At 50.2% G+C, this 19,480-nt stretch overlaps 4 protein-coding genes across 4 annotated transcripts; 2 read left to right on the top strand and 2 right to left on the bottom strand.

Annotated features, from left to right (window-relative positions):
* Positions 1–1,222: 1,222 nt before the first annotated feature.
* On the top strand, positions 1,223–2,280 carry INS49_012409 (uncharacterized protein; the record flags this gene model as incomplete). Its single annotated transcript, XM_043173113.1, has 3 exons — positions 1,223–1,505; positions 1,593–2,067; positions 2,121–2,280. The coding sequence occupies 3 exons, from the start codon at positions 1,223–1,225 to the stop codon at positions 2,278–2,280; spliced, it is 918 nt and encodes a 305-aa protein (XP_043022410.1).
* Positions 2,281–3,049: 769 nt separating this feature from the next.
* Positions 3,050–5,329, bottom strand: INS49_012408 (uncharacterized protein; the record flags this gene model as incomplete). Its single annotated transcript, XM_043173112.1, has 6 exons — positions 3,050–3,553; positions 3,627–4,088; positions 4,149–4,438; positions 4,526–4,802; positions 5,158–5,181; positions 5,294–5,329. The coding sequence occupies 6 exons, from the start codon at positions 5,327–5,329 to the stop codon at positions 3,050–3,052; spliced, it is 1,593 nt and encodes a 530-aa protein (XP_043022409.1).
* A 3,397-nt stretch (positions 5,330–8,726) lies between these two features.
* INS49_012407 (uncharacterized protein) lies at positions 8,727–16,129 on the top strand (the record flags this gene model as incomplete). The annotated part of the gene is made up of 12 exons (XM_043173111.1): positions 8,727–9,818; positions 9,876–11,408; positions 11,476–12,426; positions 12,501–12,734; positions 12,799–13,028; positions 13,092–13,514; positions 13,981–14,268; positions 14,604–14,870; positions 14,932–15,209; positions 15,318–15,691; positions 15,768–15,916; positions 16,102–16,129. 12 exons carry the CDS (start codon positions 8,727–8,729, stop codon positions 16,127–16,129), a joined length of 5,847 nt encoding a protein of 1,948 aa, XP_043022408.1.
* Positions 16,130–16,784: 655 nt separating this feature from the next.
* On the bottom strand, positions 16,785–18,672 carry INS49_012406 (uncharacterized protein; the record flags this gene model as incomplete). The annotated part of the gene is made up of 5 exons (XM_043173110.1): positions 16,785–16,837; positions 17,201–17,712; positions 17,842–18,151; positions 18,211–18,312; positions 18,381–18,672. 5 exons carry the CDS (start codon positions 18,670–18,672, stop codon positions 16,785–16,787), a joined length of 1,269 nt encoding a protein of 422 aa, XP_043022407.1.
* Between the last annotated feature and the right edge of the window lie 808 nt (positions 18,673–19,480).

The following is a 19,480-nucleotide window of genomic DNA, read 5'->3' as shown; positions in this document are numbered from 1 at the left end:
ATAAAAGGTAAGCATATAAAAAGGCTTAAGTTATTATTAAGGGGTTAAAGGTTAATTAATTTATTAAAGTATGCAATTAATAAGCAAAAGTTAATTAAGTATATATATATATTAAAACATCTTAATTGCGTAAAGTTAAAAAGCTTAAAGGGTTGCAATTATTATATAAACATTTTATTTATAATGCATTTTATAAACTTATGCTTTCATTACCTATAGCGCTTAGGTTAAATAAGGACTAAATTAAACCCCTGGATTGTTAATATAATCATTTAATCTTTAGATAACTAAAATTTCTTAATTTAGCTTAGCCTAAGCTTTATTATGCCTAATGCCGCTTATTAAATGAAGAAATTAAGGAGTGTAATTAAAGGATGGGTTGTTGGAATGGAGGTTAAGTGAATGGAGTTGATAAGTTGTAAGGATTAGCGAATAAGGTGTTTAGATAAAGGGAAAAGTAAGGTGCAGGATAAAGATTGTTAATTAAGTTAATAGACAGCAACACTCTTAATTTTAGTATGCAGGTGTCGGACCGTGAAATCCGACTGGGGACGCCCATTGAATACAAGCTGGCAACTCAAGTGCCCGTGGGATATCGAGCAGCTCAACAGCATTGCCATGTTTCTGCGTTGGTCCATCTTCAACCTCGATACTGGATTGGCTGTTATTCGCCCAATGAAGCCAACAGCGAAAACCGTTGGTGTCTTGCAGTTGGCTTGGAGGAGAAGGCTAAAATGTCCAGGTGCACTTTGACATTCACCTGTGTAGATTCGCAACGTCTAGTTGTGCCACTGGCTGCCAACCTTATCGTCATTGCAAGAAAACATCAAGATTCTTGAATTCCACAGACACCAGCGTTCTTGTAGATCGAAAATGTCGACAAAGCCTCAGCCGCCGAGGACCGTACAGCTTGCGTCGTCTATTCTGGAGATCGTAACCAGTCTCGAGAATCACCTCGCGGAAACGGGCGGCCTGCTTGCTCTTTTGAACCAGGCGCTGCTTCAGCTCAGTCACAGCTGCCGCCCTCGCTACAGTCTTCAGTCGATGCCGCACTAGGCTCTCTGGAAGAATTGACCACTCTTCTGTTGGGGCCCATGGGATGGATGACTTGCCAACTGGCTCGCTCGGCGAGAAACTCTACGAAGACCCTTCTCTTTCAATCCCCAAACCTCGTTCATTAGACTGACGCAGGAGGAAGTTCGATTTGGTGAGCCTGCACGCGATGTACCGCTACGAGATTCCTAGACGATTCCCCGTCGGCGAAACTATCTCTACAGCGGAACTGGCCCGGCGCTGTAACGCCAACGAGGGAGCCCTTACTCGCCTAGTCCAGCACGCCGTGAGCAAGCGATTTTTGGCCCAGCCTGGAGCAGGCGTTGTTTCTCACACGGCCTTCTCCGCAATGATGGCGGCACAGCCGGCCATATCAGACTTCGTTGGCTACGTCTGTGAGGATCTCCGGCCGGCCGCGGCGTCTATTCCAGACGCTCTGGCCAAATGGCCAGGTCCGCCCTGGCTACCAAACTAGACCGGCCACAACCTTGCCGCTGGGACCACCGGTACATTCTGGGACTCACTTGCGAGCGACTCAGCCCGGTCTCGTCGCTTCGCATCTTCCATGAGCCTCGTGCAACGTATGCCAGGTTGGCAGCCGGCAGCCGCCCTCGAGGTGTTTGATTGGGGAGCTCTGAGCCCTGATGACGTTGTCGTCGATGTCGGCGGTGGAGACGGTAGTTTTGCGGTAGCACTCGCAGAACGGTTCCCAGGACTGACACAAATCATCGTCCAAGACGTCCCCGACGTGATTGAGCAGTCACGGGCGGCGGTTCCCGAGCCGTTGCGTGCCATCGTCAAGCCGCTGGTTGCCGACTTCTTCGAGCCACAGACTGTGAAGGGCGCAGCGGTTTATTTCTTGCGCAAGGTGCTTCACAACTGGCCTGACGAGTTTGCCATCAGGATTCTGCAGCAATTAGCTCCGGCTCTGAAGCCCGGGGCACGTATACTTATCAATGGCCATTGCGTGCCTCCGCCAGGCATTCTATCGGCGAACGAGGAATGGCGTGTCAGGTAAGGAGTATTTCTGATGAAATGCCTTTGAACTAATCGCTAACAGCACTCAGGGGCCAGGACCTCGCTATGATGGCACTGTTCAACAGCAAAGAGCGCACTAGGGAGCAGTGGACAGACCTGATCAGGAGGGCTGACCAACGTTTCGTCATTGAATCTGTGACACCTATGCCTCCGGGGCCACTTGCGTTGATAGTAGTGGTCTGGGAATAGGTGCCATAAGATGGACGTTTCTCCAACTTCTCCTTGCCATACAGTAAAGTCAATACCATCAAGAACTTTTATGTGTGCAAGTGGTCCGCGAAAAATATATAAATGCTACATGTAACTAGTTCAATTCTGAGTAATCGCACAATTGAAAGTTCTCCAAATGTCCTAAGAAGAACCTTCGGCTCTATGACGGAATTGTATAATGCCAACGACTCGTTTCTGCTAATGTTGCCACCAATGATCCAAGCAAGAACCGAATTTATCAAAGAGTATGCGGAAGGTCACATACAGGGTTTCAAATAGTTTGAATCCATTAGCCTCATCTTCATAAGTGACCTCAACAATTAAGCTGGTGAGTCCTTCTGCTGCTGAGATACCTTACACATTGTGAGGCCATCCTCCACTAAAGGAAATGACAAGAAAGTTACAACTACATATGTAGTCAAACCTTGGTCTCTTGAATCTGAAATTGAATTCATGTACGTCTAAACTTCTATAGAATCATCATCTTCGTTGCGGGCGGCGGTTGCACTCAAACGCAACGCCGTGCAAAAACCCCAAAAGAAATCACAAGCCGTAACATTCGGGTCAAGGTCCCATCCTTGAGGCCTCATCCTTACTTGAATTGTTACCGACCATCCGGCTCAAATAGGCTGATATTAATACAACCCCGAATCAAAGACCGTGAACGACTGTGTTTGAGCGCGCTAGACGCTAGAACAACCGACAGACAAACACACACACAGCTTCTCTCACTCCAACGCGGCCTGGCCTATGATAAGCAGGGTCTCGTCGCCCCGCCGGCCTCGCCGACCTTCCTCTTCACCTCGACGCCCAGGCTCTGCAGCGCGCGCACCAGCGGCACGAAGTCCTTCTCGCCCCGCAGCGCGAGGACCATGACCCCGGCGACGCGGTCGAGCAGCGCGACGTCGCCGAGGCGGCCCCGCATGTCCGGGTCGCGCAGGACGCTGTTGAGAAGGCAGGCGAGGGCCACGTAGAGGCGGTACATGCCGAAGAGCAGGCACATGGCCTCGGGGGAGGGGTTCTGGACGAGGAGGCCGTGCACGATGGCCAGCAGGCTGCGCGAGGCGTCGACGGCGAGGGGGGAGTCGGGCACGTCGGCGTCGCACAGGACCGGGCGCGGCGAGTCGGAGCGCAGGACGGACAGCTTGCGCAGCATGAAGATGATGAAGGTGTACCCCGACATGGCCACGTCGCTTGCCATCCAGGCGTCGGCCTTGTTGTTGCTGGCCATTGTTCTGTGCACTAGTTCGTCCTGTGTCGGTCAGTTGGCGTGCCTGTGGTGTGGCGAGGGCATCCTGAAGGAACATCTGATTGTTACTGCTTACCAATTGCCACTCCGCGAAGGCCTGGTTGATTTCTTGGCAGAGCTCTTCCGTCTTTGGCAGCATTTCCTCCTCGTTGCAGTTCGGGTCCTCGAGCGCCTGGAAGAAGCGGGAGAGGATGAAGGTCATACGCGAGCTGACCAGGAACGTTATGGTCGGAACGGCGTTGATGTCGGGCTGTGCGTTTGTCGACAACCACGGCAGATTGACCTTCCACGAGTTGAGGCTGGAGGTGATTGATGGCGGCCTGTTGAACAGAAGTCTGAAGAAGAAGTCGATCTGGATCAATTCCCAGAATCCCTTTCGATCCAAGTCCAGTTTCGTCTCGTCGGGGGGCGGAAGGTTCATGTCGGTGTGGGCGTCCGCGTCAAGGTTGTGCAAGTTCAGCTTTTGGGCGTATTCGATGGCGTACGTGTACATGCGCCAACTTAGCTCCTCGTCGAAGCATTCGGCAGCGCAGCGGGACTAAGATCACGATAAGTGAGACTGGACGGCTTTCCCGACGGCTTTAGCTTGAGGGCATACCATGAAGGCGGCGGCAATAAAGTCCGTCGTCGTCCCCGTCGCCTCCCGTTGCCAGAGTGGGAGTGAGCGGAGGCAACACAGGTACAGTGTGCGCACATACTGCAAGTTATCGGGGCTTCCCTCGAACGTCGCACCAAGGGCACAGCCATGGTAGAGTATGCTGTAGTAGACGACGAGAATCGCAGGGTCTAGGTGAACGTGGGGAAGCTCAAGGAGGTCGGGGATCAGATCGAGCAGTTTCCGGTTCACAAGGCTATTGAACATTTCTGTGTGCATATGCGTGAAGTAGTCTTACGGTAATGTGAGTGGCACGCCCTTGGACTGATTCTGACAGAGACAACATCGAGAAAGGCATACATATCGTGCTAGTAACTTACTCTGTATCCATACTTTGCAAAGTTCCGAAGGAATTTTGACATCCTGAGTAATAGCGGCGGCGGCAATGCTTTGCAGCCTGAATCGTTGCACCTGGTCGACAGCATCCTTCAGGACGGCAGCTGTGTCGAGCTCAGTAGCGGCGCTGGGGGTAGTGAAGGCCGTCCAGGGGGACGCCGCACACCCGCCCGCGACGCTGGAAGGAGCAGGAGACGACACGCTGGACTGCGCTCCGTTATAGTTTGACGTGTCCTCAGCGGCTTCCAGAGCACCCGTGCTCTGTTTCGAACTGGTAAGAGTGGTGCAATGGTCCTCGACACGCTGCAGGCGTTCAAGGATGACCGAGAGTGCGTCATCCGTCGTCCTGGGAACGCAAAGGGCCGAGATTCAGCCAACAGTCTCTTGTATCTTACCAACCAACACAGTGGAGGGGCGGAGCTCCTTACGATAGATGGCTCGTCAGGGTCCGGGCCTTTTTCCTCTTGGCTCTTTGTGGATAGACGCATTCTTTGTCGTGGGCCTTGCATCTATCGCATGTTGGCTTCGCACGGCTACATCGAACCTGTTGGCGTTCAATACATGCTCAGTCGAGGCAAGAAGATGTCGGGGCAGTGAAGACAAGACATTGACTCACCTTTCTACTCTTACATCTTTGGCACTGCACAGCAAAACATTAGGGCAGTCAGCCTTGAGCTATTGGTGCCAGCCACAGCACCAACCAGTGTGAGAGACAGGGGGACGACGGACAAAGGGCTATTTCCGCTACGCACCGAGAGCGAATTCACGTTTGCTGACTGATCCACCATGGCTGGAACGAGGCTCGGAGGGCGGAGAATTGGACTGGTGAGAGCGAACGGTGACAGCTACAAAACATAAAAGGGGCGGGGCACTGCGAAGACAAATACACCGGCCCCAAGGCCAGGGGGGGACAACGCACCGGGACCGATATGGTTTTGGCTCACGTTGTGTGTGGAAAACGAAACGCAGCCCCCCCCCTTGTTGTTTTGACTCGCGCTCTCCCCTCCGCGCTGAAAATCTTAAATTTTAAATCCATCTACTTTCTATTATATCTTTATAATTAAATTAAATGTAATAATAAAAAACATATATTTATAATTCATATTTTTTAAAATATGGTGAAAAATATTATTTATAATTATTTATTTAATATTTTAATTTAAAAAAACTTTATTTTCTTTTTATTATTTCCTTTTATTATAATAATTACATATATAAGATAACTTGTTGGTTTGGCTTCCGTATGGTTGGTGATAGATAAATAAAGTGTGTAATTAATTCAACTATAGTGTGGAGGGTAGGTTGCAGCAAAGCTGCAGCCTTCCCCCGTCTAGCTATAGGCTAGCTATGGTGGTCCGTGCGCGGGGCACGTGACCGCCAGCTGGCAGCTGGCTGGCACCAGCTGGCAGCTGCTATTAATAAGACTAGTTTAAACCTTATACCTTTAAATCTATGCATTGCCTGCAGCGCACCCACTGCATAGGCACGCCATGCCTATACATACTATTCCCACATTAGCAATCTTTTATATATGCTTTAAATCATGCTTTCCTCCATAAATCATTTGCTTTAAGCTAATTAAATTAATTATTAAGCTAATAAAAATAGGTTATTAAGTTAATTAAGCAACGTTATAATACTTGCAAGTATTATAAATGCTTAAGCATTTAAGTGCTTAAATTGCTTAATTAAATTATTTATTTAACAATACTTTAAAGCTTTAAAATATTTAAAATGCCATGCTTTAATTAATTAATTATTACTTTAGCAGCTTTTTTTTTATAATTAATGCTAAATGCTATTTTTATATAATAAAAAGCATTATTCTTGCTTAATAGCAAGGCATTATTGCTATTATTAAGGCTATTATTGCCATTAAGGTAAATCTTATAATAGTTAATTATAAGGTAAAAGGGAAAGGGGAAAGAAAATATTTTTTTGCTATGCTTATAAGCTAATAATTAGCTCTTAAACCATTTACCTGCAAGTAGTGGCGCTTAAATGCTATTATTGCTTAATAAACTAACTTATATTAATTTTAAGGTAATTTATGCTTAAGATTTTATTAAAGAGCGTTAATAAAAAAGGTATTAAAAAGAAAAAGGTTATGTTTATTAATTAAATATTAATTATTATTAAAAAGTAAATGTTTTAAAGGTTTAATTAAGTTATTTATATAATTAAATTAATAATAAATATTAATTATTTCTTTTAATAATTTTAAGCTAATTAAATAAATAAAATAATTGCATTAATAATTTATTTATTAATTAATACTTTAAAGTATTTAATTAAAGGTGTTAATTAAGTGCGTAAATTGCTTAAAAGAAACGTTATTTATTAATATTTTAAAGTATTTAAATGCTTTATACTTTATTAAGTGCTTAAAGGGGTTTTTAAAAAGTTATAAGCCTTAAGGGTATTGCGTAAATACCTTAAGGGGCATTAATTATAAATAAGGGTTTTTTAAGGGTGTTAAGCAAGGGCTTTTTAAGGGTGTTAAGCAAGGGTTTCTTATGGGTATTATAAGCAAGGGCATTAATAATTAAGGGTGCTTTATAAAGGGCTTTTAAGAGTATTATAAGGAAGGCTTTTTAATGTAAGGATATTGCAAAAGAGCTTTTAATAAGCTGGGAAGGTTGCAATAGCTTAAGAATATTATAAGAAAGTATTTAATATAATGTTTTTAAGCATGTTTAATAAAGGAATTAAAAAAGGTTAGCAAAAGTAAATATTAATATATATATTTTATTTAAGGCTGATTATTAGCCTTAAAAGCCATTATTATTAGCTTTGCTTAAGGCATAATAAATATATATATATTAAAGGTAAGGGAATTTATTATAATTTCTTGCTATAATAATTACTTTTTTATATATTAAATATTTATTAATATTATAAATTACGCTATATAAATTTATAGCATATAATAATTATTAATTAGCATAATTACTCTTAATTAGCCATTTAAGGCTATTGTTAATTAAGAAAAGATATTTATGGTTTATTATTAGCAATAAAGTTAAATTATTATTAAAGTAAGGCTATCTTTTTAAACTTAATTATTTATAATTACCTTAGCAATTATTAATTAATATTAATTTAGCTTTTATATAATTAATAATAAATAAATAAAGTATATAATTAATTTGGCTATAATGTAAAGGGTAGGTTGCAGCGAAGCTGCAGCCTTCCCCCGTTTGGCTATAAGCTAGCTATAGTGGTCCGTATACGGGGCACGTAACCGCCAGCTAATAGCCGGCTGGCATCGGCTAGTAGCTGCTATTGATAAGACTAGTCTAAACCTTGCACCTCCAAATCTATGCATTGCCTGCAACGCACCCACTGCATGGGCACGCCACGCCCATACGTACTATTCCCACATAACTTTTAATATAATATTATAAATAATTAAACATTTTATTTATATTCTTTATTAAATAAGGATTATAAAGATATATATGTTGTTATTATTATTAAGTCTTTTAAAATAGTTATAAAGGAAATAGCTTATAATAAGGGGATTTGAGATTTGGGAGGGGAGGGGAGAGCGCGAGTCAAAACGACAGGGGGGCCTGCGTTTCGTTTTCCACACACAGCGGCTTGGCAAGGAGGGCTTGGCAAGAAGGGCTTGGCAAATGCGTGTCCGCGCCGCCGCGCTTAACGGAGGCCGCGGCCAACTCGACTGTGGCTCCCGAGGGTTACGACCGCCGACCGCCACAGCAAGAACAGGTCGGTGTGTTCCAAACGATGGCGACCCATGTCCCCGGTTTGGCAGGATCTTGGCAAAGTCCGAATAGTGTCGTAGGGCTGAATCAACCTGCGGACATTCGGACTCTCACCAACCGAATATCCGCCAATTTACCACCAAACCAGGGAGGATGATTCTACAACCCATAGGCTGGGCCCTCTGTGTGATATACAGTTATGTTTATTATTTACGACGATCGTCCAGAAGATGACATGAAGTTTTACACTTTCTCTCACCTTGCGTTTCTTCTCATCCAGATGAGTGGTTACAACTCATGATTGTGGCACACTGCTAGTATTACATTACATTGGACTTTTTGTTTACGACTTTAACTATTTCTTAATAATTCTCAACCCTTTCCCCAGCCGACTTTGACACATTCCAGCCAGTAGTGTCCGTTCTAAGCGACATCTTGAACGCAAAAAAAAAAAAAAATGCGGTCCGACAGTGACACGGAGACGGACAGCGCGGTCGTGCCTCCTCCCGCTACCAGCGACAGGTTCGAAACTTCGAACTCGAGATCCGACTCAGTCACGACGATTACGGAGAAGGGATGGTCGAAGCACAATGATTCACCCGACCAAGAAGAGCGGATAAACGACGACGTCCTGCAGCTCGCCCGTCGATACACCACACAGCAGTCCCACGGCCCTCCAGGTGCTCTGTTTCCTGTTCCTGCCGAAGGCCCCCTAGATCCGGCGAGTCCATCGTTCAACGCCAGAAAATGGGCAAAGGCTTTTTATGACATCCGCACCGATACCTCTGAGGGCATGCCTCCAAAGACGACTGGCATCGCCTTTAAGAACCTAAACGTCTTTGGCTTTGGCACGTCCACGGACTACCAAAAAAGTGTGGGCAACATCTTCCTCGAGGCGGTCACCATCGCAAAGAAGCTCATGGGCGGCAAGGAGCAACGGATCGATATCCTCCACGACCTCGAGGGTGTCGTCAACAGCGGCGAGATGCTCGCCGTCCTCGGCCCTCCGGGGTCCGGGTGCTCGACCCTCCTGCGAACCATCGCCGGAGACACACACGGCTTCCACGTCAGTGACGACGCATCGATCAACTACCAAGGGATTCATCCCAAGCAGATGCGCACCGCCTTCCGCGGTGAGGCTATTTACACGGCAGAAGTGGACGACCATTTCCCGCATCTGACCGTGGGCGACACCCTCTACTTTGCCGCTCGCGCTCGGTGCCCCAAGAAGATTCCTGCGGGCGTCTCCAGGCGGGAATACGCCGAGCACCTTCGCGACGTGACAATGGCCATGTTTGGCATCTCCCACACCAAGAACACACGCGTGGGTGACGATTTCGTTCGGGGTGTTAGTGGCGGCGAGAGGAAGAGAGTCACTATTGCCGAGGCCGCGTTGAGCTACTCGCCTCTGCAGTGTTGGGACAACAGCACCCGCGGCCTCGACAGCGCCAACGCCCTCGAGTTCTGCCGAGCCTTGCGGACGCAAGCTGATGTCATGGGCTGCACCTCGTGCGTCGCCATCTACCAGGCCTCGCAGGACGCCTATGATGTGAGTATCACCCGGAAGTGAAACTGGTTTGGAAGCAGGCTAACCCATGTGACCCAGGTCTTTGACAAGGTCATTGTCCTATACGAGGGCCACCAGATCTTCTTCGGCAAGACGACCGAGGCGCGAGCCTACTTCGAGGACCTCGGCTTCGTCTGCCCAAAGCAGCAGACCACGGCCGATTTCCTGACCTCGATGACGAGCCACCAAGAGCGCATCTCCCGGCCCGGGTGGGAGGGCAGGACACCACGCACCCCGGAAGAGTTTGCGCGGGCATGGAAGGCCAGCGAGCACCGCGCGCGCCTCATGGTCGACGTCGAGGACTACCTCCAGCGCCACCCTTTCGGCGGCGAGCACCACCAGCGCTTCCTCGAGTCGCGCAGGATCGACCAGTCAAGATCGCAGCGCGCCAGGTCGCCTTTTACCCTCTCCTTTACGGAGCAGATGAACCTGACGCTGTGGCGCAGCTTTGTTATGCTCAAGGGCGACCCCAGCATCCCGCTGACGATGCTCGTCAGCAATGTCTTCGAGGCCTTGATCGTCAGTAGTCTGTTCTACAACCTCCCGGCCGACACGTCCAGCTTCTTCCGGCGTGCCATACTGCTCTTTTTCTCCGTCATGATCAACGCCTTTGGAAGCATCCTCGAAATCATGACGCTATATGCGAAGCGTCGAGTCGTCGATAAGCACTCTCGTTACGCTCTGTACCATCCTGCGGCGGAAGCCCTGTCGGCGATGATCGTGGACATGCCCTATAAGATCGTCAACGCTATTCTCATGAACACCGCCATGTACTTTATGGGGAACCTCCGCAGAGAACCCGGGGCATTTTTCTTTTTCCTGCTCATCTCTTTTACGATGACGCAGTGTATGTCGATGATGTTCCGCCTAATCGGCTCCGTCACAAAATCCGTCGCCCAGGCGTTAGCCCCAGCCTCGATTATCCTTCTCCTCATTGCACTATACACCGGCTTCGCGATCCCGCCTCAGTACATGCAGGACTGGCTCGGCTGGATCCGGTGGCTCAACCCCATCTTCTACGGCCTCGAGAGCGTCATGCTGAACGAGTTCGTCGGCCGCGACTTCTCGTGCTCGACCTTTGTGCCCATGGGGCCCGGCTACGGCTCCGCGGCGCCCAGCGAGCGCGTCTGCTCCTCCGCCGGGTCCGTCCCGGGGCAGGACTTCGTCAGCGGCACGACGTACCTCGGGATCTCGTACGGCTTCGACAACGCGCACCGGTGGCGCAACTTTGGCGTCCTCATCGCCTACATGATCCTCTTCATGGGCCTGCACCTGGCCGCCGCCGAGTACATCGCGGGCGAGCGCTCCAAGGGTGAGGTTCTGGTCTTCAGCCGTAAGGCTATGAAACAGCACCTAAAGCAGGGCGCCGTTGATGTCGAGACCGGCGCGGCGGGCAGGGCGCAGCTGAGCAGCAGTGGCGAGGACTCTGACGGCGTGGCTGGCATGCACAAGCAGACTTCGGTCTTCCACTGGAAGGACGTCTGCTATGACATCAAGATCAAGGGCGAGCCTCGACGTATCCTCGACCACGTTGACGGCTGGGTGAAGCCGGGGACTTTGACTGCTTTGATGGTAAGTCTTTCTCGACCACTGTGGTGTTTCCCTGTTCAATGAACATCTGGCTAACGATTGCCGACAGGGCGTATCTGGTGCCGGGAAAACCACCCTTCTTGACGTCCTGGCCACCCGGGTCACGATGGGGGTAATCTCTGGTGACATGCTGGTCAACGGCCAACCGCGCGACTCGTCCTTCCAACGCAAAACTGGATACGTTACGCAGCAGGATCTCCACCTTCACACTTCGACTGTTCGTGAAGCTCTTAACTTCTCGGCTCTCCTTAGACAACCGGACACCTATTCAAGGAAAGAAAAGCTTGAATATGTGGATACTGTTATCAGCCTTTTGGGCATGGAGGCGTACTCCGACGCCGTCATCGGGGTGCCTGGGGAGGGCCTTAACGTTGAGCAGCGGAAGCGGCTGACTATTGGTGTCGAGCTCGCCGCTCGCCCTCAACTTCTTCTATTCCTCGATGAGCCTACCTCGGGCCTAGACAGCCAGACCTCGTGGTCTATTTGCAACCTGATGGAGAAGCTGACCAAGAGCGGCCAAGCGATCCTGTGCACCATCCACCAGCCCTCAGCCATGCTGTTCCAGCGCTTCGACCGCCTCCTTCTGCTCGCGAGAGGGGGACGCACTGTATACTTTGGCGAGATCGGCAAGAACTCCCAGACTCTGGTCGACTACTTCGTCCGCAACGGCGGCCCGGAGTGCCCCGCGGGCGCGAACCCGGCCGAGTACATGCTCGAGGTCATCGGGGCGGCCCCCGGCGCAAAGACGGACATTGACTGGCCCGCCGTCTGGCGCCAGACGCCCGAGTACCAGGCCGTCCAGGACGAGCTGGCACGTCTGGGCTCCGGCCGTGAGGGACAGCAGTCGCATGCCGCGCCGACGAGCGAGGATTCGTCCACCTATAACGAATTCGCCGCTGGCTTCGGTACGCAGGTCCTCGAGGTGACGAAGCGCGTCTTCCAGCAGTACTGGAGAAGCCCCTCGTATATCTACTCGAAGGGAGTATTGTCCTTTGGCGCCGTAAGTTCCCCCGGCTCTGTCTCTCGAACTACTTGTCGGATGTGTGAGGAAACGCGAAACTGATTGAAGCATAGGCCCTCTTTATCGGCCTCTCCTTCCTAAACGCTGAGAACACGCAGCGTGGCCTGCAAAACCAGATGTTCGGCGTTTTCATCTTCCTCACCGTCTTCAGCCAGGTCGTGGAGCAGATCATGCCCATCTTTGTCCTGCAGCGCACCATGTACGAGGCCCGCGAGCGGCCGTCCAAGGCGTATTCGTGGATGGCATTCCTCATTGCCAACATCCTCGTGGAGATGGCTTGGAACTCTGTAGGAGTCCCCATTGGTAAAACAAGAAACTTGTTTGTGCGACTTGTACTGACCCTAAGAGTAGCTCGCCGCCGTCCTCTGTTTCGTCTGCTGGTACTTCCCCATCGGCCTCTACCGCAACGCCTACCCTACCGACGCCGTAGATTCGCGCGGCATTACAATGTTCCTAATCGTCTGGGTCTTCTTTATCTTTGCCGGCTCATTCGCCCACATGATGATCGCCGGTCTTCGCGACGCCGAGGTCGCCGGCGGCATCGTCAACCTCTTTGTCATTATGATGTTCTGCTTCTGCGGGTAAGTCTGGCCAGTCATCCCAACACCGAGCTTATAGAGCTCCGGTTAACCCCTTGTCAACAGCATCCTCGCGGGTCCCAAGGACCTCCCCGGCTTCTGGATCTTTATGTATCGGGTCAACCCCTTCACCTACGTCGTTGAGGGCTTCCTCGGAACCTCACTGGCCAACGCGCCCGTGCACTGTGCCGCCAACGAGTTCGTGGCTTTCTCGGCGCCCGCGGGGCAAACCTGCGGCGAGTACATGGCCGGCTACATCGCGTCCGCCGGCGGGTACCTCCAGGACCCTGCCGCTGGCAACGTCACCGACTGCAGTTATTGCGCTATGGCCGACACAAACACATTCCTTAAGGGAATTAACGTCGATTTCGACAACCGCTGGCGCAACTTTGGTCTGCTGTGGGTGTACTGTATCTTCAACATCGCCGCCGCGGCGGGCATTTACTGGCTCGTACGCGTGCCCAAGAACAAGAACAAGGAGAAGAAGGAGTAGACGTGGGGTCAAGGTTTTCGTGCTGAGTGGTCTTGGTGCCTGGATAATGTGCCGCTTGTGTTTATAGAGATCGCAAGAAGATGCAGGCTCGAGTCGACATTGCAGATTGCAAAGATTGTCTGCTTTTTGGAAGGGATACACTAATACGTTTCGGAATCTGGTAAACTCTCTAGAAGGGATGGGTTAGAGCTGGCGTTCAACTCGGGTTCATGCACTACCCACGTACGACTTCGTTCTCAAAGGCTTCACAGATTGTCCAACACTCTGGATCTCATTTGATGAAGCTAATATCATTACTTCAAATATTCTTCATGTTGATGGCCAAGTATGGAAACACGCATGAAAGATATCCGGACTCTAGAGAAAAACCTTGCGAGTGTTCAATAAGCGAATCGTAGCAAAATGTCTTGGCAGGGGCAGACCAAAGAGTTTTCTGTCTTCCTTCGCCGGATCGAACTGCAGGGGGAGATCCCATCAACTGACGCCCATCGTCCTCGAGACCGTTCAAGGGGCGAAGCAGAGCCAACACCTAGAGCTAGGCTTCGAGCGCTCCCGCAACTTCGGCACGACGTACGTCAACAAGCGGCTTGTCCACGAGACGGTCAGCACCATCAACCCGGAGAACGTCAAGGAGGTTCTCGGTAGCAGCTTTGGGGGCTTTGAGGTGCCGGCCATCCGCGTCAGCCCGCGGGCACCGCTCATCGGCGACAGCCCCTTCGCGCTGGCCGGCCCCAAGGGGAGCACTCTAATGTAGGCATCATAGGAAAGCCTTGTTTTGGGTGGGGAAAGTAAACGCCCTGCTGAACGCATTTTTGAATCCCGCGGCCGAAATACATGCTTCTAGGCGCAATCTCTTACCAAAATAACTTCGTGTTCTCTCGGTGGGCGGAATATGCCAAGGCCCGCCTTGGGGCCCGCAAACTACGGGTGCTTTTCAGTCCGAACTGCGAAATAACCATAAGAATATCTTCAACTCTACATTTAGTCCATTTTTTAGGTTTCGATCTCATCTTTTTCAATCATTAGCTCTTGATTCATCTTCTAGCCAACGTCATGGGTCTCAAGATCATCATTGCCGGCGGCAGCGTCACCGGACTTTCTCTTGCCAACATGCTCGAGAGATTCGACATTGACTACGTGATCCTCGAAGCGTACCCCCAGATTGCCCCCCAAGTCGGAGCTAGTATTGGCCTGCTTGCCAATGGCCTGCGCATCCTGGACCAACTGGGATGCTACGAGCGTCTCCGCGAAGCCGCTGGCAACTACTATCACAGGGCTTTTTTCCGTGACAACAAGGGCAACGTTCTTGCCTCAACAAAAGATGCGACCGGCTCAGAGAGAATGGAAAAGCAGTATGCCAATTTCTTTCAAATTTGTTTGCCTGGGGACTATTTCCATCGCTGACTGGAAAAGCACCGGATATGCATCTTTGTGGCTGGACAGGCAGATGTTGCTTAAGATTCTGTACGACAACCTGAAGCATCAGGACAGGGTTCTTACCAACAAGCGTGTTGCTCACGTGGAAATGAGCCATACCGGAGTGCTTGTGACAACGAAAGACGGATCGAGTTACAGCGGTGACATTTTGGTCGGTGGCGATGGTGTTCATAGCACGGTGCGACAAGAGATGTGGCGCATCTCTAGCTCGGACGCTTCCTCTGTAGACACCTTTCCACCAGAAGAGAGATCAAGTAAGTGCCCACAAGAAAATGAAACAAAAACAAAAAGAGAAAAACCAGCAGCATTATACAACAAAACAGAGTGACTCTGGGGACCATAGCTAAAAAGTTCCCTCACAGTCGTGCAATCAAGCATGAAGTGCATCTTCGGGATCTCCAAATGCCCAGTGAACTTCCCAGCTGGTGCTACTCAACAGGTCTGCTTATTTCGCGGCCATCTATTCCTGGTACTCTCCGCGCCGGGCGGACGGGTATATTGGTTCTTATGCCACGAATTAGGAGAAACGAAGCACGGCGAGGACATCCCCAGGTTTTCGGAGGAAGATGAGTCACTTCTCGCGGCACAGTACCGTAATGACAACATCACCGAAACCGTGACATTCGGGGATCTTTACGATAATCGCATCAAATCCACCCTGGTGCCGCTCGAAGAACAGGTGTATAGGAGATGGCACTTCCAGCGGATTCTCATCATTGGCGATGCAGCCACCAAGGTACTGCAGATGTCTTCTCAACACAACCCATGCCCGTCGAAAAGTGTCTCCGAAGCATACTGACAATGAGATCCAGGTCCATCCAATTGCCGCCCAGGGTGGAAACGGCGCAATTGAGGCGGCAGCGAACCTGGTCAATGCCCTGACGCGTGGCACAATTCCAACCTCCCCAACCTCGCAACTCGACTACATCGAAAATGCGCTCAGCGAAGTCTGTGCTGTTAGGTACGACAGAGCCTTGAGCATGATGAAGAAAGGCCGCCGAGATGGCTCATTCCTCTGCCAGCAGCCACCCTTTTCTGGTATCCTCCTCCACTACGTGTTACCCTTGCTTGGGGATGACATGTTATTTAAGGAGCTCTTGAGGCAGTCCCTTGCTGGTCCACGGATTGAGAAGCTTCCTGTTCCAGACAGACCACACGCGACGCCTTACAATGATGAGCTGACTGAGCCGTCTTCAAAGTCGTCCTGGGTTGGTTGGACGACTGGGCTGCTGGGCGTTGCGTCAGTCGGCCTGCTGGCGCATTTTGCACTGCGTGCGAATCGGTTGGCGTGGATTTCCAGAGGCTCTAAATAGCATTAGAAGAGAAATGGTTTCTTCCTGAATTTCATCCCTTATCAAATAGAAAACGTTGTTTTCATCTGGGGGTTTTCAATATTTGCAGGCAGGATAGAGGAGGGCATCTTAAATAAATCAAAGTACGCTCATTAGTGTCATCACTTTAGGCTTTTCAATTTACTTGGCGTGTGTTTAGATCTATACATTTTAATCACTCATACATCTTTTCAATCAAGTTTGGAAAGAACTGGAGACAGAAGCTGTTGTATTCAGTGGCAGCGCCTGCCAAACACCGACGTCAGACGTCTTCAGTGAGCAGTGTCCCCAGTTGCGAATCATGCTTCTCTCCACACTCCACCGGGCTATTGTTGAAACAGACAGGTACTGTAGTAACGGCTGGGTGGTATTGAGCGGCAAATGCTCAGGTGGCAATCGTGATGATCTCCTGTTACAACAACCTCTAATGATGTAGATATCGACAGTAGTGGAAGGAAATTTTGTGTGTGCAGATGGCCCTCGAAAGATGTGTAAATGCTACGCGCGGTTCAATTCCGAGTAACCGCACAGTTCCAGGCTTCCCAAATGTCCTAGAAGTACCCTCAGCGCCACGGTGGAATTATGTGAATGACTTGGTTCTGCTAATGTTGGCACTAATGATCTACGAATCGAATTTATCAAAAAGTATGTATGTATGAGGCCATGGGGTCAAGTAGTTTGGATCAACCAGCCTCAAGATCTTCATCAGTGACTCGACAATTTATAAGTCCTTCTATGCTGCCGAGAAATCTCCCACAGCCTGAGGCCAGGACAGTCGTGCAGGGTACCAATCCAAGGAAACCGACGCAGCTGATCCTGCGCAGCTGGCCAACTGTGTAGTTGAAGTCGGCTACTAGCCTCCAGGATCAACGGTGACAGTTCTAGCAGCTCATTGCCCTTTATCACAGTGATACCGCCCATGAACAGTGCCCATAGAAGCAATAGCCAGGATTCTCTGTTCTCCTCCAAGGTAGATGTGAAGTGAAGATCCTGGATGGCGCTCTTCAGACGACGACAAAGGAGTGGGTAGTTGGAGCGGTCGGGCACTCGGCCGTACTCTGGGAGCAAGGTGGTCATGAATGCCAGCATGCCTAGATTGGCCACTGCCTCGTATTGTCCTTCCGACACGGACGAGCGTAGCTGCCCTAGCTGAGAGGCTTCAATCAGATGGTAGAGCAGCCATATCATTATCTCCATGAAGCCTAGTGGATCGAGTCTGGAACTCCCCTTTTGATCAATTGTATCGAGGACCTTAGAAAAGGCAACAACCTCAAGCATGAAATACGGGGATTCTGCGGGCGCGGCGTTGGGGAGATTTTCTCTGATAGCCTTGAAAGCTTCAGAATCGGGCAAGACGGCATTGCGTAAATCGTCACCTCCAAATATAGTGGCTGAGCCATTCTGCAGCGCCAACTCGGCATCGACCCTGATAATCATCAGCTGTAAGATCTCGCTCGTGATCTCGCTCGATCGCCATCAAAGAAAGCAAAGGGACAGCGTGCAGTTGAAGGGGGAGAGTGATCAGTATACCACAGCCGCAAGCTTAAGCACGCACCTCAACGCCTTCAGCGCCAACGCCCGGTTCTCCCTCAAAAGCCTGAAGATTCCGCCCCTGAGCTGAATCATCTGGAACAGCCCGTGAAGGTGAACCAGTCCGGCAGAATGCTGGTTATGTACCTGTTGGTACATGACGAGCGCGACCACAGCAGCTATAGCGCTGTCTGAGATGGAGTCGGGGCCAGACAGCTTGACGTTGACCAGCTCATAGGCTTTTGCGATATGGTGCAACGTCTTCGGGGATACACTGGGCTTGCGCTGACAAAACTCAACATAAGAAGCTGATATTGCCAGTGTGGAGTGAAAGTCTGCACTACATTAGCACTTCAGAAACTTCAACGACCTCTTTCTACTATTTTGAACTCACATGCCTCATCTTGGAGAATACAGTTCACCCAGATCGACTTGATAATGTCGAACTTGCAGCAGAACTGAGGCGGAAATAACTCATCGCTGATATCGAAGAACCCTGTAAGACGCGTATCAGACAAGATGGAACTTGAGACACCAGACTGCATACCCGCGGGCCACACATACATCTATGCATCAGCTTGGTAGACTCAGAATCGAGCTGCTGTGGGAACGACGTGAGGCTGAGGTCGCTCCACAGAAGCTGCCGTGGCCTCGCCGCCGGCGCCACCACCACGCTGGGGCCAGACCACGTCAGGACGCGCCTGATGGGATACAGCAAGGCCGCTTGTCTCTTTGTAGAGCGGCGTGGTCTGCCCGCGTTCTTGCCTTTCATCACGTGGGAGCGGATCAGGCGCCGCTCGGCCGAGCCTATGTCCGCCCCCGGCGCGCCCTTCTGGTCGATGAATTGCAGCGCCATCGAGGCATGTCCTCCTGTCTCTGAGATGTGCCGGCGGCTGTTGGGTGAGCCAGAGCATGATGCGGAGGTGGTGACGGATAGGCCGGGGCGGATCGAGCTCCTCAGGTGGGTGATCCCACGCCGGGCTGAGCCGAATCCTTTGAGCGAGATGGGACACCCTGCTGCACTTATTAGACTAAGCCTGAGCCTCCTTGTGCCATAGCGCTCACTGATTGGCTACTGGAGCAATAAAGCTCAAGCCTCAAGTTTAGTAGTTGATAGTGAGTTTCGTGTATCCTATTTGTGGCAGTAAAAGGATCGACTTCATGCTCCTGCAACTGTTACTGCTTCCCTGACACAGAATATCAAGACGAGGTTGTTCGCACTGAGAGGAGAGAGGTCGTCGCCGCGCTAGGCCAGAAAAGGGATCTAATATCTGATAGGTTGGGACCGTGTAAGCCGCTCTATCGTCACGACTCCACGGTGAGATTGCTGAGCCGCTAGACCATATTTGGGCAACAATATCTGATACGTCGAGTGCTATGGCGGAACCATACACATGCCCTTTTTGCCTGAGTGTTCGTAACCAGCAGTTTTCAAACAATGGCTCATAAGTACACCTAGGTACTTCTGGGTCGCTGACATGGGGCTCGGAGTCAATGCCGGCAAGCTTCTCGCAAGGAAACGAGGCTCAAAAGGGAAGGCATTATCTGATTGGATGGCAGTCTTGTGCAGCAAGTTGCGGCGCAATATGTTCCTCGGTGATTCCGACGGAGAGCCGTGGATCACACGGAATACAAATATGGATTGAACACACGAGTCTCTGGAA

The sequence above is a fragment of the Diaporthe citri genome (genome assembly GCF_014595645.1).
Source record: "Diaporthe citri strain NFHF-8-4 chromosome Unknown scaffold_6, whole genome shotgun sequence".
Classification (NCBI taxonomy): Eukaryota; Fungi; Ascomycota; class Sordariomycetes; order Diaporthales; family Diaporthaceae; genus Diaporthe; species Diaporthe citri.
Note: the sequence above shows the minus strand (reverse complement) of the source record. Positions and strands in the feature narration are given on the sequence as shown.